The sequence below is a fragment of the Melanotaenia boesemani genome, chromosome 24 (genome assembly GCF_017639745.1).
Source record: "Melanotaenia boesemani isolate fMelBoe1 chromosome 24, fMelBoe1.pri, whole genome shotgun sequence".
Classification (NCBI taxonomy): domain Eukaryota; kingdom Metazoa; phylum Chordata; class Actinopteri; order Atheriniformes; family Melanotaeniidae; genus Melanotaenia; species Melanotaenia boesemani.
In genome coordinates, this window is record NC_055705.1 from 16,249,032 (window position 1) to 16,276,889 (window position 27,858).

General features: G+C 38.8%; 1 protein-coding gene across 4 annotated transcripts in view; it reads right to left on the reverse strand.

Annotated features, from left to right (window-relative positions):
* raph1b (Ras association (RalGDS/AF-6) and pleckstrin homology domains 1b) overlaps window positions 1-27,858 on the reverse strand; it is a 45,111-nt gene that overhangs the window by 5,052 nt on the left and 12,201 nt on the right. Inside the window, exons 3-16 of one of the 4 annotated variants that reach the window (XM_041979163.1) lie at window positions 13,833-13,952; window positions 13,417-13,522; window positions 12,987-13,181; window positions 11,680-12,104; window positions 11,057-11,137; window positions 10,491-10,565; window positions 5,225-5,302; window positions 2,643-2,802; window positions 2,441-2,562; window positions 2,087-2,152; window positions 1,856-1,999; window positions 1,283-1,393; window positions 1,087-1,185; window positions 844-964 (exon numbers count right to left, since the gene is read on the reverse strand). In XM_041979163.1, the coding sequence (XP_041835097.1) occupies window positions 844-964; window positions 1,087-1,185; window positions 1,283-1,393; window positions 1,856-1,999; window positions 2,087-2,152; window positions 2,441-2,562; window positions 2,643-2,802; window positions 5,225-5,302; window positions 10,491-10,565; window positions 11,057-11,137; window positions 11,680-12,104; window positions 12,987-13,181; window positions 13,417-13,522; window positions 13,833-13,952 (1,903 nt within the window). Of the gene's footprint in view, window positions 1-843; window positions 965-1,086; window positions 1,186-1,282; window positions 1,394-1,855; window positions 2,000-2,086; window positions 2,153-2,440; window positions 2,563-2,642; window positions 2,803-5,224; window positions 5,303-5,504; window positions 7,364-10,490; window positions 10,566-11,056; window positions 11,138-11,679; window positions 12,105-12,986; window positions 13,182-13,416; window positions 13,523-13,832; window positions 13,953-27,858 lie in introns of those variants that run through there. The other 3 variants (XM_041979164.1, XM_041979165.1, XM_041979166.1) reach the window with 3 other exon arrangements.

Sequence of the window (27,858 nt, forward strand, 5' to 3'; positions counted from 1 at the left end):
GAGCTTAAAACAAGGACAACTAAAGAAATTAATTTTACTGAAATTCAAAACTTGCCATTTATAGTTTTTTTTCTTAATTCTTAATAAATTCAATAATATTTGATTAGATTTATTTACACCAACCTTTCAAGGCACCCAAATCCACTCCACATTCATACACCAGTGGTAAGCTACATGTGTAAGCATGTGTGTGTGTCACACCAATGGCCTCTCCGACCACCAAATATTCATACTCCAGAATGGGAGAAGCGTCTTGGGGATGAAGTGGGAGTTGAACCGCCAACCTTCCAGCTATTGGACAACCGGCGGTACTTGTTTTAGTTTTAAGATATTTTCTTTCTTTCTTTCTTTCGGAAAATAAGATTACAATAAAAATAATAAAAATATCAAGGGCAGCCATGTATACAACATGTCTCCCTTGGTAGAGCAAATCTGTCAAGCAAAATATGGCACACAGACCACCGTTCTGTATGTTAGGATGCTGGACAGGACAGGGTAAAAAAAAAAAAAAAAAAAAAAAAAAAAAAAAAAAAAAGATATTTTCTTTCAAAGTGAGAAAAAAAACTAAAAGAAGACTTGACGGCTAGTTTTAAGGGATTTTTTCACCTAATAAAAGACCAGTGGACCTGTGGTGGACTGACAACCTGTTCAGGGTGTAACACTGCTCTCAAACAGTGGCAGCTGGGATATGTTTTAGCCCTCCGTGACCTTAAATTTGGTAAAGAGGGTATGGAAAATGGTCAGATGAAAGAAGTTATTGCTAAACATCTTACAAATGAAGAACACCCACTTCGTTTCTGCAAAGACTCATTTGTAAAGACTATGATTAGAAAAGGAACTAACCAGGTATGCTGGCAGAGCTCGAGCCTGATCGAATGCTGGAGGTTGAAAGAGAGGACCAGTCGTAGGCTGCTTCTGTCCTCTTCATGGCTTCTTGGTAGTTCATATACAACTGCTTACCATACTACACAGAAAACACAAAATGAAGTATTATAAAAGAATAATAAAATCAACTTTTATGACTAATTTTATTTAATTTTTAAATTTTTTTTTTTAACTTGAGGAGCAACTTTAGTATATACCTACCTTGGCAATGCGAATTCCATTCACCCACTGGTGGAGGGTCCTAACATCATCACAGCACAGATACTTGATGTACTGGGACTTCTTCTGGATTTGTGGATGCTGTAAAACACAATAAACATAGCATTTAATATCTTGACTAACCAATCTCATCATGAGAGAATAAAAAAGAACCCTAAAAGATATAAGACAGATCCACCTTCAGAGCCAAGCAGTAGTCAGTAGGAGCCTTGTATTTACTGCGATAGTCCTGGCCGTAATACACATTAACATGGTCAAGCTGCAGGAAGCACACAAGATCTCTGGAGGCCTGCAGAGATGGAGACATGTTAGGCTTAAAATGCACACAGCACAATCTACAACAAATTAAACTTAAAAAAAAAACTTTTTGGAGCATATGCAGTCATAAAAGCAGCATATGCTCTAGATTTCCTTTAAATAATTATGTAAAAAAGGATCCAAGTGTCTAAAAAGTCCAATTTTTATGTATGCATGCTTTTAAGGATAATCACACAGATATAAATTAAATGTAAAAAAATTTAATGTTTTTATTTTGTGTCTGAACAGACCTTAGGAGGGTGACAATGCTTTAAAAAAAAGTACATGTGCCCGATAAATAAAAAAAAGACATGTTGTTTTCCCTGTCTGGTCTTCAAAGTGATCAAGCCCAAAACAGGAAATACCACAGAGCAGATTATGTGGATCTGGTTCTCATAAACCCACATTTCTATTCTCCATCTTCATTTTGTCTCAGAAGCATGTCTTAACTGACCTTAGCTTTGCCTTTTGGGACATAATAGATTCCTGAAGCCCTGAGAAGGAAGTATCTCTTCTTCCATGACTTCTTCCCATCCTCTTTGAGCCACAGGACTCCCTCCATCTCTGGCACAGACACCGAGCCACCACAGAAACATTCCTAAATAAATAAGAAAATAAATAACTCGTTATAATGCTCCTGGCCAATTAAAATGTCAGGAAAGCTTTGAGTTTTGCATAAACTTACCTCTAACAAAGCTTCTTTATTCCGATCAGCCATCTCTGATGCCTCCTTCCGCCCCAACAAATAGTTCTGAAAGTAATCGAAGGGAACAGGGAAGTGAGTAAAGGACAGTGGGGGGTGAAGCTGGCAGCGTACCTCATTTTATGTTAAATAAATTATTCACCTTTACTCGCTTTATAGCTTTGACCTACTTCTAGCTCTCCAACTCTCTGCAGGCTCAGCATCCATAAACAATGTGTTTGTGTGTATAGCATGCACTTTGAGCATTTACACACTGAAGTTACACTGAGAAGATAACCTCTCCTCGCTCTGGTGAATATATTAACGAATGTGTGCTACAGGTTAATGGACAGTCACCTGAGGGTTCTTGAAAAGAGCGTATTTCTCTATGCGTTCAATAAACATGAGCTTGTTGTGGCTGTCGCGGGTCCAGTTTAACAGGTTCTCCACCAAGTTCTCATGATCCTCGAAAATGCGCTCTGAGGATGCGAAAGAGAAGGACCAATGAAGACAAGAAGCATAAATTACAAATAGTTACCGCATATAGTCCGTCCCTTACCCATCTGTAACTCAGTGATGGTTTCCACAAGGGACCAGTCAGGGCTGTAGCCACAGTGCGACTTATCCAACAGGCTGTCTAGCACCTGCCTGACTGTCTGCCGCTCATCCACCATCATGGTCTTGGAGCTCTCGTCTGACATGTGGACCCTGATCACCAACTGAAGAAGAAGAACTGACTGATTATATGATTTTTTATTTTGTTTTTTTAAGCAAAGAGAAAGATGTTGGCAAATAGTATTTATTATGATAGAAAAATAGGACTAGATAATTCATTTAAATGAAAATGTTCTTTTAAATCAGGGGTGACTAACTCATTGTAGTTCAGGGGGCACATTACACAACTGGGTCTCAAGTGGGCCGGACCAGTAAAATAACAACATAACATATAAATAATAACTTAAAATTTTCCCTTTCTTTTAGTACAAAGAAGTATAAGCACACCATCAAGATGTTTACATTTAATTAACTATCCCTTTAGAAAACATTAAAAACAAATTATTATTATTATTATTTATATTTTCATATAAATCTAAATTTATAGTTTTTCTTTAAAACAAACAAAACAAAAAAACTTGCCAAATGCCAGATACGCTGTTCAATTATTAAAAAAAAAAAGAAAAAAAAAAAAGAGCAGGCTTTGAGGGCTGATACCACGACCAACAAAACAATGTGGAATATTCCTGATTTTTGGAAAGAGGTGAGGGCCCTAAATTGTGGTTGACCTTTTCTTCCTTGCATCTCTGGAGAAGATAATATTGCAGCATTATGGAGACAGCATTATAGCTTCCTGTTAACTGCTTAAAAGTAATCCATATGAGGAGGAGTTTGATATGAGTGATGAATCAATAAGTATAAAGACACATAAGGTACAGTATATGATGCCAAGCAAAAACTACCTAACAACACGTGGCAAAGATTTAATTACTGCTGAGCATTTGAAATATGCTAGTAAGAGGCTTGGTCCTCTCTTAGCTCTAATTTTTACTGGTACTGCAGACTCAATGATGTCCATCTTGCTTGTGCCAGTAATAAAAGGTACAAAATTGGAGAAGTTAGTTGCCTGGATAATAATAAACCTATAGCGTAGCCAGTGTCTTATCCAAGGTTATTGAAAGAATCCTGCTTGACAGCGTGAGTGGGTATATTAGCATAGCACTGACATGTGTATATATGCTCTTAAAGAAATACTGAATCTCTACAGGGCCAAAAACTTTTCTGCACTCGTGTGTTTTATTAAGGTTTCCAAAGCATTTGATTGAGTGAAACTATTTTTTAAGTTGAAACAAAAGTATTTTACATTATGATTAGAGTAATTTTCCAAGAGCAAGAAGTTATTTTAAATGTACACACTTGTATATGTCTACATGTGAATAGTAATCCTGACTCACCTCATAATACAAACTAAAGTGAGATCAATTAGAAAAGAAAGATATAAAACATATAACATGTTATCCCCCTGCCTTGGAAATGTTTTATATTTAAAACATAAAAAAATGCAACCTCATATGTAAAATTTAGGAATTGCAGTTACTTTTATTAGATTAATTGCAGTTATGTCTTCTGTTATTTTCACATTTCCCACATCCATCCCATGCCCAGGCTGAAGCCTCTGGTGAGCCAGTTTAGGCCACTGGGTGGTACATTTGACATCTTTGTTTTAAACTATTTCAGGTCTGATTTGAGAGTTTGAAATACATGCTTGTAAAGCTTTCTTCAAATATTAAAACCTAAAAATGGGGTCACAGTTTTGCGTACACAAGGCTTTGCGATAATAAGCAACCACAGGTCCTCCATAACAAGTGAGCTTAAACTAATCTTAACGTGACGAATGCAGCATCGGTCAACCGAAGCCATTTAAGACCCGTCCTGCTGAGATTTCTAATAAAACCTCCAATTCCTGGATATTATGTTGGTCTACTCCCAAAGCAACCCTCACTCACAATCTGAAACTCAAACCAATAAATGCTAAGAGAGTCTCAGACATGAAGAGTCTGACCTACATTTCTCAAAAAGAAGTCCCCAACATACAGTAAACTACAAATTATTGTTGGTCTAGTAATGTTGCAGCTGGACCAGCGCCCTTTATCTTGCCGTGTGGTATTTCCATCAGTAGGATGAAGTCAATCTCTGTTCAATGAAACACTGTTGAGCTTCAGCCATTCACTCCATTTACAAGAGGAAACCATTCTCCTACATTTACATAGACAGTTTAGTTACAAGCAAAAAAAGACGGAGACATGCACACACCATGGGTTTCACAGGAGCCCCAGTGTTCTACCAAAAATCAGCACTGGCTTGGTCCAGTTGGGGAAGATAAAGATAAGAAAGCATCTGCATTGTCTCACGATGAACACCCCATCTTTTTCAGAAGCCCCGTCTCCTTGCTCCCTCCCCGGCAGATGCACTCATAATCAAACACTGCAATGACCTATTTTCTCTGCGCTTCGCCGCCTCTCTGTCAATGAAGTTCACAAAGAAACGCAGCGTGCAGTGAATTTGACAAGACAGCCAGTGTTATATAAGTCAGAAAGCTTTGTGATGGGGTTACTTGAGCTTTCGAGTTAAAATCGTGACCACTACCTTTTTGACCTGTGCCTCCTTGATTTTCTCCAGGGCAACTCGGATCTTCTCTGCCTTCAGTTTGGCGGCTTGCTCCTCCTAGATGGACACACAGGAACAAGGTTACTGCAGCAGTCACTCATAGTAAAAAAAAAAAGAAGGTTTTTAATTTCAAATCCTTGCCTCTTCTTCTTGTCATTACTCCTCAGGCAGAATCAAGAAATCATACACACACAACTTCATCAAACAACAGCTTCTGGCATGAAGATATGTGTAAATGTAATTCTTTTTCCCGGCTTACCTGTCCCCTCCAGCAAGATGCCATCACCTCCATTCTACAGGTTGTGTGTGTTTTAGAACTCGTGTGAATAATCAAACAAAAGCTGCAACGCTAAATTGCTGTGGTTGTGACATCGGTTTGGGGTTCCCTCAAATATGGCGCTCCAATTTGCAGTTTATGGTTTCATACTGGATTCATATGAAGCTGCACCGGCTTCTTTTGATCCTGCTAAATAGCAGAAGGGAAACAATAGCAGAAGATCCCCAAAAGGGCGAGAGGCTGCAGAAGAATGCGGGATCAGTCCAAAGAGCATTTATGACTTCCACCTAAAGACACAAAAACCATCTAAAGGAAAAGAAAAATATCCATCTGCATCCAGGTTTGTATCTATTTAAATGACAAAAATAGAGGTAAAATCTGTTCGCCACCTTTTGGAATGAAGTTATTCCATCATGATCCTCAAATCTTCATCCTTCCATCTTCTATCACTTGATGAAAGCGGTCAAACTGTAAGCTAAGACTTTTTTGACGCCGCAGGTTAAACTGACATGAGCACATGTGCGCACGAGATGAGTACGATTTGACAAAACCCCAAGTGAGACACTCAGAAGGACGATGCCCCTCCCCCTTCATCCTCCCACCCTCTTCCTCCCTCTCTATCACTCGCTTCCTCTCTTTATAACAGAAGCAGGGGTTTGGGAGCGTGCCCAATCGATGGAGCATAATCCCTACAAAACTACTAGGATCTAGGGTCGGCCAACCAGTGAGCACCTTACACAAGTCCCTTCAGCCAATCAACATGGCCATGACTTATAATGGCCCTGAAGCTAAACAGTGGCAAGGATACAGGGTTAAGGAATTTGGGGTGAATGAGAAGCCCGGTTGCTGAATATTTGAAGTCATGTGCAGACAGAAGGGGGGTGAGGGGTATTTACAGCCGCTTTCCAAGCCTCTTATCTCAAGAACACCCCCTCTTTTCATCCACCTCCTCCTCTTCTTCCCCCTCCCTTTGACGCAGACTACCTTTTCCACATGACCAACTTCAAGGCACATACACAATTAATGCAATAAAACTAAAGTCTCAGTTTGTCCAACACACAGTGGCAGGCTTTTAGTCAGTCAAGTGTGAGTGTAGGCTAGGTCAGGGTAGATTACAGCTCAGAGTCACACTGTAGGTTTAACTACAAAAATGACCCCTCTATTATTCTCTCTCTGCACGACACCTACAACCTGCTTTTTAGTAAACTTTTCTCTGATTCCTATTCTACAGGCGTTTTCTCTTCCACTTTCACACTCAGTCACACCACTTGCAAATTTAAAGGCACTTCTGCCTGCTGGGGAGAAAAGGGAAAAAAAAAATCTTGGCACCCTCGCCCTTTGATGTCTTTCCACTATCTCCCTGCCTTGCTTGTTCCCAGACATCCTGCACACAGAGTATTCCAAGTTGCAAGTCCAGGCGACTGCAGCTCGCTCACTTATATTCTTTTGTGGAAGCGTAACACCGACATTCCCTTACAGCCTGCACATTGCAAACGTTCTCTCCTCTTCCTGCTTTAAAAAAACTATTCAAATGATTTCAGCAGACAGGGACAGACGGAGCCTAGAAACCAGGAGTAAATAGTTATAAAACACTGAATTAATTTCACCATTTCATAAAAGAAAGAGAGGGACAGTGTAGTTTAAGATTGTAAGTCCACATTGCCAATGTTTTACACAGTAATTCCCCTACTTATGTATTTAGACAGAGTTTTATGTAGGGCCATCATTTTGGATGCTTCCTTGCCTCAACTGCCTCAAGTAAGCGAGTCATTAACAAGATTGTGGAGAAACTGAGGACAAGTTGTTGAAGTAAACCATTTCATATGCTGAATGGGGTGAGAGTATAGGCCCTTTAAGGACCAGATTTTTACAACCCAGATCTAAAATGAGAGGAAATCCCACAAATTCAGTTTGAATCTCTCCAGATGGCTTGGCATGTTTAAAATTATGCACTTTAGATAGAGAAATATGCATATTTCTTCCTGAATTTATTTGAGGAACACAACATTCAAACAATTCAATTACTTTCTCAGGTATTAGTTGACTAAATTAATTTCTTTTGCTAAAGCTTAACCTTTTCATAGATGCTACTTATATGCACAATCACAACAATCATTTATTGTTGTCACCTGTTTTCAAATAATAACATTATTTTTATTACAAGCCTTAAATTGACCCCCCTCCTACCTTCTTGTGAAATGTTCTTAAGTTGCAAAAACAGATGTATGTTTGCACGCTTTTGCTCTTTGGCACCCATTAATGAATATACTTGCTGTTTAACCTCATGTTCACATGGAAGTGTTTATTCACATAATTGCTTGTGTATTACGCTTGTTACTTGATTCCACCACGGGGCGCGTTAGAGAACTCAGACTGGACAGATTTGGAGAATTTGCAGGGTGTAAACAAGACTATAAAGACAGAGCTAATAGAGGAGGTTAGCATTTGGTTATTTTTAATTCCACGGCAGGAAAAAAAATAAATAAATAAAAATCTTCAAAATTTTCCACCCCTTTTTTTTTACGGTCGATCCAGTCAAACTGGCCCTTGCACTGCCACTAGCTGTTATTTAGCTCACAAATGTGTAATTTTTGAGCACATAGACAAATAATGCTTCAAAATAACAAACACAAAATACACAAGGCAGCCATGATGACTATAGATGTAGTTAAAAGCAAGTCAATTTTTGGCCTAATTTGGCACCCAACCTGTCTCTTCTCTAAGCTCTCTCCAGCCAGTAAAAATCAGTCTGATGTAGACTCTTTTCCTTTCCTTTCTTTCTTTTCCTCAGATAATGTCTTCTAGCATTTCTTTGCTAAATTGGCCACCGTGCTTGTTCAAAACAGCCAACGTATGCCCAGTTGTTGGCATGTGACACACTGCCGTAAAACAAAACATAGCTGTCATGTGATGCTCCAAGCTGGAGGAAGAGGTTGTGAAGTGTGGTTTTGAAGCTTCAAGGAACATCCATGATGATTGTCAGTGTGTCATCAAAAGGAATCCAAAGCACAGAGTGTTATGCTTAACAAATTACATTAATTTAATAAGATAAAACATGAACTATCTTGGGTTTGTGCTATCTGCAATTAAATAAATATTTTTTTCTATACATCCTTACTATCTGATTTGGGCTTTTTAGCACAGCCTGGAGAGATTTTCAAAAGCATGAAGGAACCTTTATGCCACCTTAATATGGCACAAATGATGCACCCCTAACTCAAAGAGAAGCAGTAAGTCCTAAAACTTAACATAACAAAAAGGTTATGTTTTAGTTACAGACTGTAAAATGACTTTATTGAATACTACACCTCAATTTACAAAGTGAGGAGATGCTAACCAAATCCATTTTATAAACAGTTGCTGCTCCCCTCACAAGCTCATTTCCTAATGAAAACTGGATGCAAATTAAGAGCCAACAGCATGCAGAAACAGGAAAAGTGAAGGTATAGACCCACAGACAAAAAGACCACATGCAATTGAATGATTCATGTGGAAGCATGCAGTAATCAAGACTGCTCTAATCATGTGCAATGTAAATCTATTCTGTTCACCAACCTTATATAAGAAGAAAAAACATTCCTAACTTTACACTTTGTTCCAAATTATTCTGCATGTAGGATTTCGGCTAATGAAAAATTAAGTACGTTTTTTTCTGTGGAAAATTTAGTTTGTGTTGTTTGTATTAAATAATCCAATGCCTTGTGGAAGGAAAGAAAACAATAGAAGCAGATCAACGTTCTGTTAAAAAGTTTGCATGTGATTGGGACTGCAAACAGGTTTGTTCAGATAAAGGGATATCAAGGAAAGTCTCTTTCAGGTAAATGATAAAATCCACCTCCATCAGTTCCATTAGTTAATCTTTTAAATCAGACTGGACTAGAATAAAGGGGAGTGAGATGGTAGGACTTTTTAGGGTACCTGAGAGTGTCAAAATTATCTCTGCAAAATATGAAAGCCATGTAACTTAAGACTGTAACTTCTACAATAAAGACAACTCACCACCTTATACTGGAAAACCTACTACAGAATCTTTGGCTGCGATGGGTATAAAGGGAGAAAACCTCATTGTGTGGCCACCGTCATCTCCTGACCTCAACCCTACTGAGAACCTGTGGAGCTTCCTTAAAAGGAAGATCTATGAAAGTGGGTGACAAAATAACTCTAAACAACAAATTTAGGACACAATTCTCAATTCAATCGAATTCAGCTTTATTTGTATTGCGCCACTTCACAACAATGTCATCTCAGGGCACGTTCTAGACAAATCAGTTTGAACCAGCTCAAAATAAATAATAGCCTAGTTAAGGAAAACCAACAGATAGCATCAAATCTTGACTTTGATCCAATCCCCCATCCTGAGCATGCAAGGGGCAATTCTAGTCTCTTCATGGAGATCGAGGCATAAAACTATCCATTGTTTATAAGTTCAATGGCTCCTATGTCAGCACATTTTTTTTTTAAAGCGATCTCCTGCATAATGGAAATAACACGGCAGGTGTACATTTTTTTATTTATTTACAACTTATTTAATGTTTTAAATCCATTATGTAGAATAATTTGGAATATTGTGTATAACAAAGTGTCACTGGTATCAAATTCAAAATGTGTATAATGTAAAAAAAAAAAAGGAAAAACACTTAACTATAACATGGTTGTATACTAATTTTGATCAAATATAGATTTTTAATGGTTCATTTGAACCTGTACTTGGTATTTATCTTAATTTATGGATTTCAAACAACAGATTTGATCCTATTCGGGAGACAGAGCATCCTTTGGTGTAAAAGTAAACTAAAAAGTGTCATCTTTTAACTAAACTTGTATCAGTCTGCACGCTGCATTTCAAGAGTTTACAAATAAAAAGAGGTCAATTTTTCCTCAGAAAGACATGCAGAGCAGAAAAGAGGAGCAGCACACACACACAAACACACACAAACACAAAGATCAGCGAGTGTATGAGGAAGTCACCTTGGTCAGGAGGTGAGAAGGCTTTCCAGCTATGCTTTTCAGAATGAGCGAGGTTTCTCGGTCCAGATAGGAATGCTTGGGCGAAGAGAGAAGATGGAATTTAAAAGAAAAAAAAGAAGAGCAGAAGAAGAGACAAAATATAGAAAAGTCAGTGCCGGATGATTCTCTGAGGTTTATTAATTGCAGGTGTTTTTTTTTTAAACGAAGAAGCGTGGAAGCGAGCAGAGGTTCCATAAATGAAGCGCTCAGCAGCTGTGGTTGTCATTAGCTGTAGCTGTGGGTAAAGAAGCAATGATTGTGAGAAGAACTGAAGACATACAGACACTGCTAAATTTCTGACCACTTATTCTGGATAGCAAGATCACATACAGTTCATGACTGCTTTCATAAATCCGTTTTTCACTCTGCACTTACATACTCAGGGCAGCATGCTTACAGAACAAAGACTACACACAAAAAAGTGTTGCAAGTGAATAAAAAAAGGTTCAAAATAGACAAAATCAAACTTTAAAAAATACACGTATCACACTATAAATTGTTAAATCTGCAGCCTCACATGCACTTACAGTGGCCCGATCCACTTCACCCTCCCGTGAGGTGAAGTCAAGTTGCCGCCTGGCCAGGTTGGCCCGTCGCATTGTGACATGCTGGGAAAGTCAGGACGTGCAGGCGGGGTGTGTGTGGAAAGAGGCCAATGATATAGAAAAGGATGCAAACACAGAAAAATAAACACATGCAAGGGGTGGCAGGGGACATGCAAGACATTGTGTTTCTTCTCAGCTGGCATAGTTTAACACTCAACTCCCCTCATCTTTGTTTCTCTAGCTTTCTGAGTTCTAAGCAAAGCATTAGCTGTGATTGGGTGAGTCTAAAGCAGGTTAAAGACATCTTAACAGCACTTCAGAGGATATTTTGCTTTTGTTAGAGGCAGTTAGCTTAGTGAGCAAACAAAGGAGTTCAGATGAAGTAGGTGTTCACATTGTAATCCAAGACATTTTGAGATTACAATGTATTTGGTGAGACCACTCAAAGCACAACACATAGGCTGTATTATTTAACCATGCAAGTGTTGTAATAAAGTCAATTAAGCTGATCCTTGATAAGGATTTTCTTAATTTTTCTGATTCAGAAACTGAATCAAACTGATAAAACCAGTCACTTTTTGTGTATCTGAGTGCTGATCATATACCTCAGTGCTGGTCTGGTTCTGTCCTTGTGCGCTCGGGCTGTTTTGGCCTTCCATCTCTCCTCCCATTATTACTTTATCCGTGTCCAAGGAGTCCATGCTGGAAGCTGAGGCACATGCTGAATTTACACTGGACCGCTGGGACGGTGCTTCCTGCTCACTGACCGTGCCCACCGAGCCTGTCCTCCGGTGCTGCCCGCCGCCTGACGATCCGGATGAGGGCCGCCGGAGGATGGTGGAGGAAACTGAAGATGATGATGATGACGATGATGACGTCTGTCGTGCCGCTTCATCCATGCTGAGGGAAGCCTTTTCCAGCTGATAGGTGATGTCATCCAGGGAGATGTTAGAAGCTGCGGGGCGGGAGTTGACGCTTCCGCCTCGAACTGTGTTGGCTGGCGATGCTCGGGTACTGCTACAAGAACTTCCTGTTGGAGACGTTTTAACAGCTCAAATGGTGGAAGAAAGCGATTCAAGCAGCACTGAGGACACTGAACACGGATATATCAGCATTCATGACACCTTTACTGTTGGATGTGCTGCTTTTTTGATACATCTGTAAAAAAAAATGTAAATTTTTTTTATTCAGTTACCACAAAAGATAAGTTTGGGTGAGGAGAGGAAGGACATTTTAATATGCTAAACATATATATAACTCATTCAAAACAGATCTAATCGTCATTCCAGCCACACATACCCATACCTGAGCAGAGGAGATACTGCAACACCTTTACATCTTAATGATTTTATAGTTTCCTAACAATAGCAGTTAATTTATTTAGTTATTAAATATTCCATATTATGCAAATATACAGGTTTATCATTTTAATTGTGTCTAATAGAAGATTTATCCATGTTTTTTAATATACATTTTTATCTTCTACTGTACATTGCCTCAGAACTTCTGTTTGAAACTTCAGCTTAGCTCTGAGCTGTTTAATGCTGTGCTCCATTTGTTTGAGAAATCAGAGTTTGGAGTTGGGGATGAAGAAATAACCAGGTTCCAGTTGCAACTCTGATAATCAAAAAGATTTGATTGGTCAGGCTAGCTATTTATAGCAATAAAAGTTTAAAACCACACTTAACGCTGTGTTTTTCACATACAAACATCGTATCTTTATTGAAATGTATTTTATGGTAAATATTGTGGGAAAGAAAAACTTCCTTTTATTGTGGACTTTGGGTTTTGCAACCTGTAGAGTTTCACAAAAAACCATGTACCACATTAAAAAGAAAGAAAAACTTCAAAATAACACCTTTCAAATGTGCTTCATTTGCTATTCTAAATGGACAGAAATCAGCAGATCTACCTCCGCTGCTTCCCCCTCCACTAGTGCCTGTGTGCTTGGTGCTTGCACTGCGTCCCCCAGTGGGCCTCTGCTGGCATCTGTTCTGGCCCCGAGAGGTTGAGTTTGGTTTGGAGATGGTAGTGAGCTCCTGTTCGATGGAGCACAGGTCAGCCATCAGAGCATCCAAGTCCACTGTGTCTCCCTGGTTTAAAGCCTCTGCAGGAAGCAAATATAACATTATATATATATTATATATATATATATTTTTATATATATATATATATATATATATATATATATATATATATATATATAGAGAGAGAGAGAGAGAGAGAGAGAGAGAGAGAGAGAGAGAGAGAGAGAGAGAGGTTGTGAAGTTAAATTATTTAAATTTTCATTTTTATTTTTTGCACTTTTTTCACACTGAAAAATAAAATGAGTGAGGTCTCACCATTTATGTTATACATTGAGAAGCGGTATGAAAAGTTTGCCATGTTTGTCTCTTGCCTAAGAGGAGGCTTCTGCAGTGCTTTCTGCGGCCTGCCATCATCCAGACTCTACAGCGCACACACAAGCAGAACATGAGGAAAACATCCTGACATTACAGTCAAAGCAGAGCGTCTTAACAACCATGTCTGTCTGCAAGACTCCTTAGTCACACACATGGACCTACAATATATGCACAATATATAGTGAAGGGTGGGAGGGAAGTTGCTAGGATACAAGCTGAGAGACAGGATTAGCAGTGGTACGGTTGCTATGGATACAGCCCCTTCCTTCTTTGTCTGTGCTCTTCTACCTGTGCGAGTGAGTGTGAGTATGTGTGTGTGTAATCCCACCACCCTGTTTGTGTGCACATGCTTTGACCTGCGTGAGCTTGTCCAGCTCGCCCAGCCAGGCTCCGAACATCTTGTCCAGATCTTGGTCCTCCTTGTCGCTGTCCTCTTCGGCTGCATGATCCAATTCATCATCTGATACCTGTTCCATCTACAGATACACACACACACACACAAAGCAGAAGCATGACATACAAATTCACATGCTTTCAGGTCACATCCAAAAAAACAAGGATTATCTAAATGAGAGGAAGAAGAAAAAAAAAATATATGTATATCATCTTATGCCAACCTCACTGCATGTTGCCATGACAACGTCTTGTGGACCCCTAGTGGGCACCCTGCGCCTTGTGATCAATGGCATACCCTGTAATGTCTCATGTGGTGTTCACAGCTGACACACCCAGAGCCCAGGAGGGACGAAGAGGAGGAGCAACGCATCTTCCTCAGGGTTGCAGAATCACCACTACAACCTAATGTAAATCACTAAGTCTGAGCTAAATCATGGGAAAATATGAATCAGTGTCACAGGATGTGGTAATACTATATTATATATTATGGACTATGCAGTGTGGTGGTTGTGAGGCTGCAGCTGTTTATGTGCAAAGATGATGGCAGGGCTCCCTCTAGTGGACAAAAAAGGAAGGTCGAAAAGAATCTTATTCCAATAAATGAAAGAAAAAAACTTTTAGAACAGAATATCTACAATTCTGTAGATAAAAAAAGATAGTGTTGCTTTCTCTAGATAATATAATATTTTCACAAGTTTGTCCTCCATTATCTTGTGTTTCCAAACCAGAAAAGCAAACTCAAGGACACCAAACTGTAGACATGACATTAATAAAAACAAAAAGACTGACAAATATAAGAGATTACACTTCAAGAATGTTGCATCTATCCCCCTTTAGTTGTAGCATCTGTGACAGCTGATATCATTGGTACAAACTGCAGTAGCCAAACCTGCAGGAATGAAAAAAATCACAAGAATGTGCTTAAGAAGTAGGTTATTTAATTAGGTGAAATCATGATCAAGCGCAGCCAAAGACACGCCTGTGATAGCTGGTCGGATGCCAGAGGAAGCACAAACACATAGATTTGCTTACTGCACACTTCTAGCTTCACCTAGAAGGGAAATATGTCACACCAAAGTACTTCTGGATAGTAAAAAACTGAACTGAAGAGTGTTCTACTACTAAAGAGAGTTCCTTTCTTGGTACAGTCCAGCGCCCCCTGCTACAGTCCACCTGGATGGAATATGCCCAAGTAATCCCATTGATGTTTTCAGAGGGTGTCATTCCTTCCAGTTATCCATGCTATGTGGTGTCAGTCACTAGTGGGGACTGTACCAAACAAGGATTAACTCCTTTGATGACCCTTGTTCTTTTGATCCAGTAAAATGAGGGTTGCTGTGCACGCCTTTGTGGTTCCACTGAATACTTGAAGAAATTTTAAAGCCTTTCTACATTATTACAAAGTAATAAAAGCTGGTAATAAACCAGGCTAATAAACTGGTTAGCTGAAGACAAACACACATGCAGCAGATGAAGGATACTTGTTACAGTGTGGATGACGAACAGCTTCCTGCTTTGGTACAGCCATTAAACACATGACAAACCCGGTCTGTCATTTTGCTGAGGAGGGTGCTCTGAAAACTGAAAACAAGCCAACCCAAGGCATGTGTGTGTGCTTCAAATTACATCCATGCTCTCATGAATGTGTGTGGGAGTCGGAACAGGAAATGGGCTGGATGTGCAGAATTCCTCATTTCCCTTATGACCCGCTCTGTTGTCAGGAAACATGGAGCTGTCCTCCGGTTTTATCCATGCCACTTACTGGGAATGGGAGGTACTTGTGGGTGGGAGGACGAGGAGGAGTTCAGGGTGCTGACAATGACTACCTCCTCCACCCTTACATCCACCTACTGCACCCAAAGGTTTGCCCAGTATACAACAGTTATTATTAGTAGCTCCACAGGGGTCACAGACATCTATTTGTGTGCATAACAAGATGAGTATCTCTGCTATGAGGCATGAAGATGTCACTGCTAGCTGGAGGCAGATGGAAAGAGGAAATGACAAAAAGATAAATAAATGAAAATGATACTTCATAATGTTCTAAAATCTTCTCTGAGGTGTCTCTAAATGTAAACAAGCACAAAATGACTCACTGAGGTGCCCTTTTAATGATGTGTTTAAACAGCAATCAGCCTGGGGTTCTTCACACATTGCAGAAAACCCACAAACAGGGGCAATATACTGTAGGTACAGCTGGTCTAGGTTCAAACAGAATAAAAATAAAAGTAGAAAAAAAGAAATCTCCATCACCAAACAATCCATTTTTTAAATAGCTCAGCTGATGTTGTTCTAATGGAATCAGAGCCTCAACAGGAGATCCTGCTGCAGGTTTAAGTGAATTACCACCTGAGGCCCTGCTTTTAAGCTCATGGACCATGACCTGAGTGAGACACAGGGATAGAAGAAAGCTTTTTGTGAGAGTGTGTGTGTGTGTGTGTGCATGCAGAAACATTATCACAAACCAAATGCCAGCCTTGGCCTTTTCCCTTATGATACTGCTCGGTCTCTGCATCTTATCTGAGCATGACCAGCGTTCATCTGTCTCCTGCGACCGCTGAGTGGGTCAGGGGTCTGAGTTGAAAGATTAAAGGTCAAAGGCCGTCCCAGTGGGGTCTCTTTTGGTGGCTCCTTGTTTTTATCTTTTTCTTTGTTGAATAAAGAATTTACATTTACTGCTGATGCTGCAGCATTGGCAAAGACAGAGGATGCAAAGTTTTTCAGCAGAGCAGCAGGGATCCTTGAGCTACATGTTCCCAGTGCCAAAACAAGAGACTGCCAAAATAGGAGGAAATAAAGCAGAGGAGCCTAATGATTTTAATATTGTGTGGATGCCAAATGAATAGAAAAAAAGATCAGAGTTTTCACAACAATTTCTAAAACGATTGCAAAATAAGGAAGATGCATTAATGGCATGTATTGAAGAAGTAGTCGTGGATTTCTGCAGGAAAATCCAATCATGAGAATATAGGAATGAAAATAGTATAATCTAGAATCAAAGACCAGACATAATAATTTACAAATAAACATCAAGACATAACAATGCAAAGTTGAAAAGGTACTGGGTTGCACTGTACAAGGATAAATGGCTCAGATAAAGCTTCTACACCAAAACACAGAGCAGACCAACTATGAAGGTTCTTGGCTTTAAGGGTTTATTAGTATAATATTTAAAAAGTCTCCAAAAAACAAAAATAAAACAAAATCTTGGCCAAAATAGGATGCCTTGAACAAAGACTTTATGTCGATGTTTAAATAAGATGAACATCTACTAAATTAGAACAACGAAGCCGCCTGAGTAAAAACCCCTGCATCAGTTTCATCTCTTTTGTTACTTTTTTGGGGCCATTGCTACATGGAAAAACAGTTTTAGTGAATAATATGTGAATGGGCAAACTACTGAAAGTGACTAACTCCAGGAACAGTTTTACTGGCAGGTTAGTAAAAATGCAACTCATAGAAATGAGTCAGAATAGAAGGATTGTTAGTGAACTGCAAAGAGGATATAAAGTGGGGAAGATATAGGGGGATGACTTAGAAACTTTACCTTCTGAGTAGGGCTGGGCGATATGGCCTAAAAAATAAAATCTCCGATTTTTTTTAACCAAATCCGATTTCCGATTATAATCGATTTTTTTTCCTTTTCTTTTACAAAACATAAATAAACTTTTTAAAACATTCATTTGTTTATATAGATGAATGCTAGCAAAAATAAAGCATATAATGTCATAGCTTTTCCACCATATAAACGACTTCATATCTTACATTGAAATATGCGACACAATGCATCCGTGATCTCTTTCCATCTGGATCCTTATCATACAGGATCCACTGCAGGAATAATTCCCCTGATGAAGGTTGTCTCTTAACAAGGGTTTGCAGCATTTCTCACTGCAGTTATACGTACAGCTAAATCCCAGGCGTGAGTGACGGTCACTTTACTGAAAATCTGTCAGAAAAACACCGTTCTGGTGTGGAGGGAGGGCGAAGTCTGCTGCTAACTAACTATGGAAAAAAATCCCGATTTTCAAAAAAATTAATCTCCAGAAATGAAAAATTCGATTTATCGATTTAATCGATTAATCGCCCAGCCCTACTTCTGAGGCAGGTTAGTTTTACCCTACTGATGATTTTTTGTTGGAATAGTAATTCTACTGTTTGGGGTGTTTCAAAGACTAAAAATTGTAGGATTATATACAGCTGCCTTAAGTAGATTAACCCCTTTATAACTTGAATATTATAAAACTAAACAAGACTCGATTTGTCATTTTTACATTTGAGTTTGCATGTTATAAAAATGGTTGTGAAACAGATTACAGTAAATGTTACAGAAAGCACAGCAAGTATCTGGTACTGAGGAGGTGGGAGGAGGAAGGCGGCGAGGAGGAAGGCATATCTATCTTTAGCCATCCAGTTCAAAGATTTGTCATGAGGATTGGAAAAGAGAGCAGATGAAGACTTAGTGGTGTTCTTTGACAAAAGCAGGAGCTATAAAGCATGTGCCATCTTTGTGAATATTGATTTAGGAAAAAGATTCAATGTTTTTGTCAACAGCTGACCACGTGTGCACCAAGTGTAATCTGATTACAGCAAACTGTTGTGCTGCTTAGAAAGTAGGTTAACAAAAAAGAATAATCACTTAGTGAGAAGTCACTGGTGTGAACCTGCTGACTTCTTGTCACATTTTAGGTCATGTGACTTGGACTGACATAAGCTGCCCAATAGCTATTTTCACACCAAACGTGACACAAATGTTGTCACACTAAGCTGCAGACATGACTTCAAGTTCAAAGCAGAGATATTCTAGATTAAATAGCTAAAAATGACTATATGGATCCTTCTGGGGGAAATACATTCTCTGCATTTGATCTCTCCTAGATGTTAAACATCAAAAGCAAATGGATGGTGTGTCTATAAGATGGAAATAACCAGAGCTCCTAGAGGAAACCCATTAAGAACATGTGGAAGAGAGTCAGTCTGGGGGCATGCGACCTCACCGTCCCCTTTTCTTTTGGATAAAAATGTGCAGACACAGCTACACAGATCTGGATCCAGCAGAATTATGAAGAGAGCGTGAAATTACATCATAGGCCAAATTAGGTTTCCTTGGCTGGCTCCTTCTTAATTCAGTTTGCGTGATGGGGACAGAATACTGCTGTTCATTTGGTTCACATTAAACTGAATCTGGACTTAAACAAGCTTTTCAAACTGGTAGTTGTTCCTATAACAAGCATGTGAAGCAATTCATATTTTTAAAGATGCTACAGGAGGTTAAACGGTGTTTAATCAGTGTATAAGCGCTTTGTTTGGTACATTTTCTAATTCATCTTGTGCATTTGCTGAACTACATTTGATTTCATGAAATAAGCAAAAATGCTGGATGAGTTCATGCAACCTGAAAATGACTGCCTAAGCCCTCCTCTGACTGTTTCCAGTTGACATTCAAATAATGAACAGTTCATAACATTTGAGTTACAAATAAATCCTTTCATATTTCAGTCACACAGGAAATAAGAGGGCTGGGACGTGGAATATAACCATAGCTGTGTAAACACTATTGTGAACACACACTCCCAGCTGAGTTGCCATTTCTATTGAGTACTTCTAAATAGACTATTTCTGGATCAAGCCTAGTCATATTTTTTGTGTTTTGCAGTGGGAACTGAAGAGGCTAATAAAACCAGGCATCTGGCACTCACCAGTCTCTCCACCTTGGAAAACAGTGAATCATTTGCACTAAGTCAACGTCTTATTTTTCCTTCTCTCTCAAATCATCCTCACGAAAAATATTTGTATTGAAATATTGGATGCAAAGAATCATCACATCACAGTGTTCCATGAAAGTCTCCCAAAGAGTTAGGAAATTCTTTGAAACTTAAAGGGATACTAAAAGTCTCGGGTGGGAAAAGTAAAAGATTAAGCTCGACTAAAACAGTTGAAACTTCCCTTCCCCCTCTAGTTTAAAATGCTGCTGATTAAATGTGGGGGAATGGACTCATGAGTAGGATTTTAAGACATTAAGTATGTTTGAAAGGGCTTTTCTTTTATTTATGTGGAAGCAACGTACCCGTCACCCCATCTACATGACATTAGAAAACAATATTTATTAATAAAAATGTATATTTATGGATAAATATGCAAAAGCACAAACATAGTCATGCTAGTCTCCTGGTAACAAGCTTCCTGGTTTTAGTAGTTGAAAGCTTAGTTGTTCGTTAATACTCTAACATGCAAATATGTAACCTTACAATAACAAATTCAAAGTAACTTTGTTGGTAAACTGGTGGGACAAGCTTCAAATGCACTGAAAAAGCAGAGTAAAGGATGTGATGGATGACTGGGCTGCTAATGAAGTTTACAGCTAATTCTAGAAAAAAAAAAGCTTGGCTTCCCTTGCTTCAGATAAGAGTACAAAAAGGAGAAAAAAAGTATAACCAATTTGATGATTTATAACAAAACTGAGAAACTTGTGATCCAGTAACTGTTTCCAAAGTGAAAGTTAAAGCATCAAAAAGCTTTGATAAAAGTTTGACACAGTCTGTTCAGATTATGGAAATTATTCATTCTTTTGAGAATCTAATGCTCACTTCTGGTGAGGGAAGGATGGTTGAGTTAATATCCTGAAAGAAAGAACAATCTATAGCTAATAAAACAAAGCTTTTTCACACCTCCAAAGGCTCATTTCTGCTCTACGTCAGTGGTGTCCAAAGTCAGCCCCGGAGGGCTGCAGTCCTGCAGATTTGAGACGTTTCCCCTCTCAAACACAACTTATTCAAATGAAATGGCTCTTTTCAACAGCTTCTGAACAATCATGTTAACCAATTAATCTGATTCAGGTGCGCTGCAGCAGGAAACATCTAAAACGTGCAGGACTATGACTTTGAGGACAGACTTTAGACTGGGTTGCTGTGCACCAAAGAATTGATTTTAACATTAAGCTAATGATGTACAAGGCACTTTATGGTTCTGGGCCAATATATATCTGATCTGCGGACACCATAAGAGCCACCAAGTCCTTTAAGATCATCAGGGTCAAGTGTGTTTTCCACCCAAGAGTTAAAACCAATCAAGGAGAATCAGTGTTTAGTTTTTATGCTCCTAATATGTGGTACAAACCTGAGTCTGCTCCAAACTTTAGTTCTTTTAAATCGGGTCTTAAAACTTTTATTTGCCACCGTTTTTAAGTAAGCTGGGGAGTTTTGCTTTTTCTTTTTGAATACATTTACCTACGTCGATTGGGATGATGTAGGTATTGTGTATGTATTCTCTTGTCTGTTTATTTTGATCATGTTCAGAATCTCTACATGACTAATAAATGCTTCAATATTAGACAACATTGTAAGAAATATCAATCCTCTTGCAAAGTCGTTTTAATAGGTCTTTACATTTTTCATTAAAAATACCGTTCTTGTACGAAATTGTCTCATTTTACCTCTTCTCTACGCTTTCTGATGTCAGCAGATTGTCTGGTGGCAAGGCTGAGTCAAGGCTGACCGGCTTTGACTCACGTCTTAAACATACAAGCGTCTGCATGTCATCATAGCCTGCATGGCCTATAAACTCAAGCCATAAAACACAGACACTGAAATGCCAAGTGTCAGGATATCATAATGACATCCTGCATCGCAGGGAAGCCATTATTCTCTTTAGAGCGAATCTTGTAATCTGACATGTGGTGACAGTAAAAAAAAACAAAGCCTGCTGCTCTCTAAAGCTCCCTTTCATTGCTTTTGAGATACAAAACAGATATAATGTGATTGGAAAAGTGAAAGCATGTAATATTTTTCAGTCATTTCCGCTGCAAGTCATCTTTTCTTCCCATGCCCTTCTTTCTGGTTAAACCCCTAACCCTGTGCCAGATGGACATTATTCAAGTTAAAATTAGAAAAAAGGAAATTGGCCAAAGGTCTTGAATGCAAGTGAAAAAAATCTTTAAACAGAGGAGAAAGTGTTTGGCTCAAATCCTTGCTCCAATTGGGTGTGCCTGGCAAGGCAAACTCATCTGACCTGCAGTCTGAACTAAAAAGTGACATCATACTCTCTTTGCCTCTTGGTGGATGACAAATGTAGGACGGATGCAGGTTAACCCTTTAATGTTTGCACTAAGTAAAGAGCAAGAGAAAATGGTTCTTTGCAAATTTTATTTTCCTTTGGACTATAAGTATATTTTTTTTAAATGGTACAGATAACACTGACAATAGTTAAATGGTTAAAGTCTGAAACAGTAATGGGATAGCAAACACACTTTCAGTGCACACCCAAAGCATGTGGGAGAGATGGCTCAGGCACCCCTCCCCCCCCAAACTAATTCTTAATAAAATTAATTTTAGTCTTTTGCTCTACCAAAACGGTAAAGCAGCCAGTAAAGGGTTAAAAAAAGAAAATTTGTGGCTAGCTACACATTATCCATGAAGAAGCACATGACAAAAGATAGAACTTTGCAAAAGGTTTGAAATTATGTACTTCACTGTAAGATAAAATACATAAACAAAGATGACGTGTAGTACTTTGGGCCCCCTTTTGTTCAGAATCTACATGATCCTACTTTGCCAGATCATGAAAACAAACAAAATATCTTATCAAAATTATGCTGATGACACTAAGCTCTATATTACTGCCTTACTAGGCGACACTGGCCCCATACAAAGCTTAAGTGTGTGCCTTGGTCAACACGCTGATATTTTGGTTCTGGTCCAAAATATATAACTGTTCCAATGACAACATATGAGCCATCAAGACTTCAAATATCATCTGGTTTGAGTTTACTAAACTAAATAAGGAGAATCACAATATCTGGAACAAACTACCAGAAAACCTGAAGTCTGCTCCAAACTTTTGTTCTTGTAAATCAGATCTGAAAACTTTATTTTGAGTTTTTCTTTTGCATTTTAATACATTTTCTTGCACATGTACATCAAGAGAAATAAAGATGATTACAGGGATGGTGATAATAACATGATGATAACGATGACGCATTTCCCATTGACGTCTGTATCATATAAAGCTCACTGTATCCATTGTCTGTTTCTCTCTATTTTAGCTTGTTCCGTTTCTATTTCATTGTCTTTTTTCTCCTTAGTTTGTTTAAATTCTCCTTTAAATTAGTTTCTTTTGTACCTTGGTGTAATGCTTTTACTGTTTTATGTAAAGAACTTTGAGTTAACTTGTACATTAAATGCACTACACAAATAAACCTGCCTTTAGTGGAAATGTGTTAGCAAAATGTTGTCTATTTTGTATTTAATTTTTTCCATTTTCTTGTTTATGATAAAAAAAAAAAACGGGAAATCTTGGTTTTTGCTATCACATTTCAATTAACAACTTTGTTTTTATGATTTGGTGAATTAAGTGTGTTTTAAAAATTGAATTCTGTTTTCTTTATTTTTTTATTATTTCCTTGTTCTGCACAACAGGCTGGCAAAATAAACAGTGTCGTACGTCACATTAAAGGGAGGGATTGTTTTGAGACACAGATGAGCTGGTTAACAGAGCAGCAGCAGCAGCAAAAGGATGATGGATGGATACGATAATAGAGAAGCGCAGTCTGCTATTAGATGGAGTATAAAGGGGAGGAGAACTGATGGCCAAAATAACAGCTCTGATGCCATTAGTCAAGCACAAACAACAGCCTGGAAGCAGAAGAGTTACGCACAGACGCACACACAGATCCACAAAATTCATTTGGGCTCATTCAAGCATGGTGTGATACAGCAAACCAAGCTGGCCAATTAGGAGGGAGGGGCACAGAAAGAGGAGAAAGAAAGGGAGGATGTCAGAAGTGGACAGATGGAGGGGGAGTCAGCTGGGAAGAGCAGGAGAAACTGAGACCAGGGAGAGGGAGTACGGAAATGCATGGTCACATTGGTGGGTGGTGGGTGTGAAGATACAACAGCTTACCAATATCAGAGCCAAAACTTCAGCTCCCATTACCATGGCAACATTCATGCATGTGCACAGATCTTTGCGCAGACAGACATTCAGTTACAACAAGGCTTCATTATGAGGCTGGCTCAGACTCTCAGCAATGACTCAGATAAGATGATATTTTCACGTCTCCATAGACGGAGCATTCACCGCACGCTTGATTTCCATAATCTCACAAATATGGAAATAATCAGAAAAGATGATGATCTGATAACTGAATGTCACACACGTGGTCAAGCCTGTTCCTGTGTTTCTCTCCCTCTTTTAGCTCATCCTCCCTTCACTTTGCATTCTCCCTCTCTCTCTCTCTCTCTCTCACACAAACCCACTGAGGATGCGTCAGCTTCCCTGCTTCCCTCCAGGGCTCCTGTCCAAATGTGAAATCAATAATCTTGTTCATTCCCAGAAGATATCAGGTTCCACACACACACACACACACACACACACACACACATTTAAAAACACACATAAAGGAGCTCAGGTGGTCTGCTGCAGTAGGCTCTGACACAACCACACAAACTTTTAAACATGATGCAGCACTGCAGCAGCAGACGACAGAGGAGCAAGCTAGACATCAAAAACAGGGCTTACTAAAGAAGATGAGACCCACTGATCTGATAAAATGTACAGTACTAAGAGCAGAATTATGTGTGATGCCTTTTGGAAAATAAAAGTGTGCTGCACTGCAATACAAACTTATTTAGTATTAGGTTAGGTATAAAAGTGAAGATGCCGTAACTACAGCTGCTTTTTTATTTCATCAATATCTGTGTCACTTGAAATCTGGCTTTCTGCAGGCTTATGTGTTATTACTGATTTCACAGAAGTTTAATGTTTATTACTGACTAATAAGGTTGCTACAATACTGTGCCCAAGCCTATACACACTTAGTTGTCTCTTAATATTCGCTTTCAAGGTGGGAGATTTTGTAGAAATCTTTTAAAATAGGGATGCACCAGTTACCAGTATCGGTTCAATACCCTGTGCGTGTACTTGTATTCGGTATTCTGTGGAATTAATGTGTTAATTTTCTTAAAAACACATAAGCAATTAAGCTGCATCACTCATGCCATATTAAAAATCCAAATTTGGCATTATATCAGCGAGAGAAACTGATTTTGGGCGTTTAGGTGTCTTGTCAGAGCTGTAAACATAATCCACCAAAAACCACTTTATCCTCCTAATTTATGAAGATTCTGGGAGTTTTTTGAGCCTTACATTTAGAGGATGGCCGCCGGATGACCCATTTGATATATTACACAATTAACCACTCAGTCGTTGCATCTGACCTTCTGGTCCACACTCTTTACCAGTGAACTGTAATGCAATGACACTCGGCATCGTTAAGTAGTCAAACATAAGTTCTTGTACTCATTTTGAAAAAAATGTAGCATCGCTGCATCCGTGTCTTAAAGTAGTCCTTAATAGTTTTCCATGCTTTGGCTGCTTTATCAACACTGACATACGAATCACCCGAACACTAAAAGCACTTAACTAAAATGGAAGAACCATTTTTTTTTACACATAAAAGACAACAAACAAACTATTTTAAATAGTATCTTTGGACACTTTGTTACTAGCAGTTTTTCACAAGGACACATCATTTGTTCCATTTCTTTTGTTACATGTATGACAAATACCAAAGATAACATGGCTTGACATGAAATAGTAGTTTTATACAAACAATATAATTCCCAAAGAGCTATTAGCTGAAAACCTGGCTTATCCTAGCACAGTATGCATTGTGTCCTTTAAAAGATAAGGGAACTGGATAAGCTGGGGACTAAAGAGCTATCTGTGGCGATAAACGGTATCTAAAGCTATCGTCCTTGAGAAATAAAAAAAAAACAAAAAAAAAACAACAAAAACCTGAAAGAGGACCTGAGAGAGGCATTTAGACCTTCAGTTGATCCACCTACTGTTCACTGAAGCCTCATCAGAAATGGTTAAGAAGCCATTTTTATTAAGGGAATCAGGGAGGAAAAGGCTGAGATATGCTAAATTGGACTAAAATTCAGTGGCAACAGGTCTTGTGCGTTAAGATCCCTCCAGAGCCTGAACCTCCACATTATTGAAACAGTGTTAGATCATCTTGACAGAAAACTGAGCAAAACATTAAAAGAAGAGCTTTGCAAAAATCCTTAAAACAACCTGGAGAACTATTCCTGAAGACTACTAAAAGACATTACAAAAATCTTTGTCTAAGAGGCTTCAAACTCTGTTGATGAATAAACTTGCTCTGACTAAATATTGACTTTCAAGCTGTTTCTGCCGTACATACTGCATTTCTATTTATATTTCCACGTTATATGTCACTGCCCTTATTTCCCGTTTCTCTGATGATACATGACTGTGATAAATATAATTTATCATTTTATTACATTTCTGTCAATACCTCAGAGTAGATGCAATTAATTATATGAAACAAATGAGACATTAAAATGATGAAAAGAACAAACAAACAAAACACGCTCAACATTAGCTCCTATGAGCTTTTTAACAGTAGTAACAGTGGACTACATCTTAGAGCAAAAATCTACTGCCTTAACAATCTCACTTGAGTAAACCATATATTTTAGATTAATAAAATTAATACTCTTTCGTTACTTGGAGTAGCCTAACAGTAGGTCTACATCTGACACGTATTAAGGGGAGGGAAAAAAACCCAGAGTAGGCGTGACATATTGCAAAGGGAAAACAGGCCAAAACACTTGCAAGGGTTGCTGCAACAAGCCAAATATGTGCAATGCGCTGTATCTGAAGGTAAAAAAAACATATACACCACCACCAGCTGGGAAGGTCTTCCACTGTTAGCTTACTACATTTCCCTTCTCCCCCATGCTCTCTCCTTCTGTCCATACCCCCTGCAGCTGGTGTGTGTTTTTGTGTCTCGATAGGCAGATCCAGAAAACGTTCCCAGCCTGCTTCATGCCACACCACCTCCAGCACTCTCCTCGTGCCACTAACACACACAGGCGGTTGCGACTTGTACATCTCCAGCAACAGCCGGAGAGATCAATTCAAGGGCAGAGTTTTAAAGAGAACCCAGCGCATGAATGAAACAGTTGCCATGACAACCATGTCACAGTTCAACTGCATGTTAACAGCAGGCTTGCCTGTGTTGATGGATATGTAGAATGATAACGACAGCTGAGTGTCTGCATTAGGGGGTGTCCCCACGTGTAAACACATGACACTGACACGCAAACAAAGCATCACCCGTCGACACATAGCAACAAGCTGTTAAAAAAAAAAACAAACAAAAAAACCCTGTCTGAACACCAGCAGCCCCGCTTCCTGGAACATCTTACATCCAGGGAAGCAGACTTCCTCCTTGCAGCCACAGACTCCTCTTCTGTTGAGGATCAAGTTTTATTTTCCCAACTCAACCTTAAAGAATGGAAATATAATTTAGCTCTTTTTGAAAATGTGCTGATTTAATACATTATAAACTGTTACTGTAGTCTGCACCATGAAATAATAATGGGAACTACTTTAAAACAGAAGCCTTGCGTCTGAGTTGACAAAAAGAAAAGGAAAAAAATAACTAGACTGCTAACAGGACATTTGAATTGGCAAATTTTTTAAACCAATTTCCATAGACAAAAACAAAAATATGGAAAATACATGGCAGCATGCCATGTTAAAAATGCTATTTCACCTTTGAGCTGTGTTATACAATATCACATGATCTAGTCTGCAATTTGAAAAGTTTCCTTTGTGTGTAAGCAAGTCTTATTTTCTGGAAACTAACTATGTGACCCAACAGCAGGTCAACAACAGCCAGCAGAGTGGAGATTTTGAAGCACTGCAAATGCAACTTTGTGACAGTAAGAGAATAAAGACTGGCTTTAAGGAGCATATCTGCAAACCACAGCTATGATTTGCCCTCACATGGTTCCACTTAAGTTAGGAATTATCTCCTTTAGTGAGGAAGACTCTCCCCTTACAAAATCCCTCATAAGCTTGACTTCTCTTTCATTTGGTTTTGATTTACGAGGCCTTCCCAATCAAGGCTGTTTGGGAGGGAAACTTCCATTGCTGTGTTGCACTGGCTCTGAG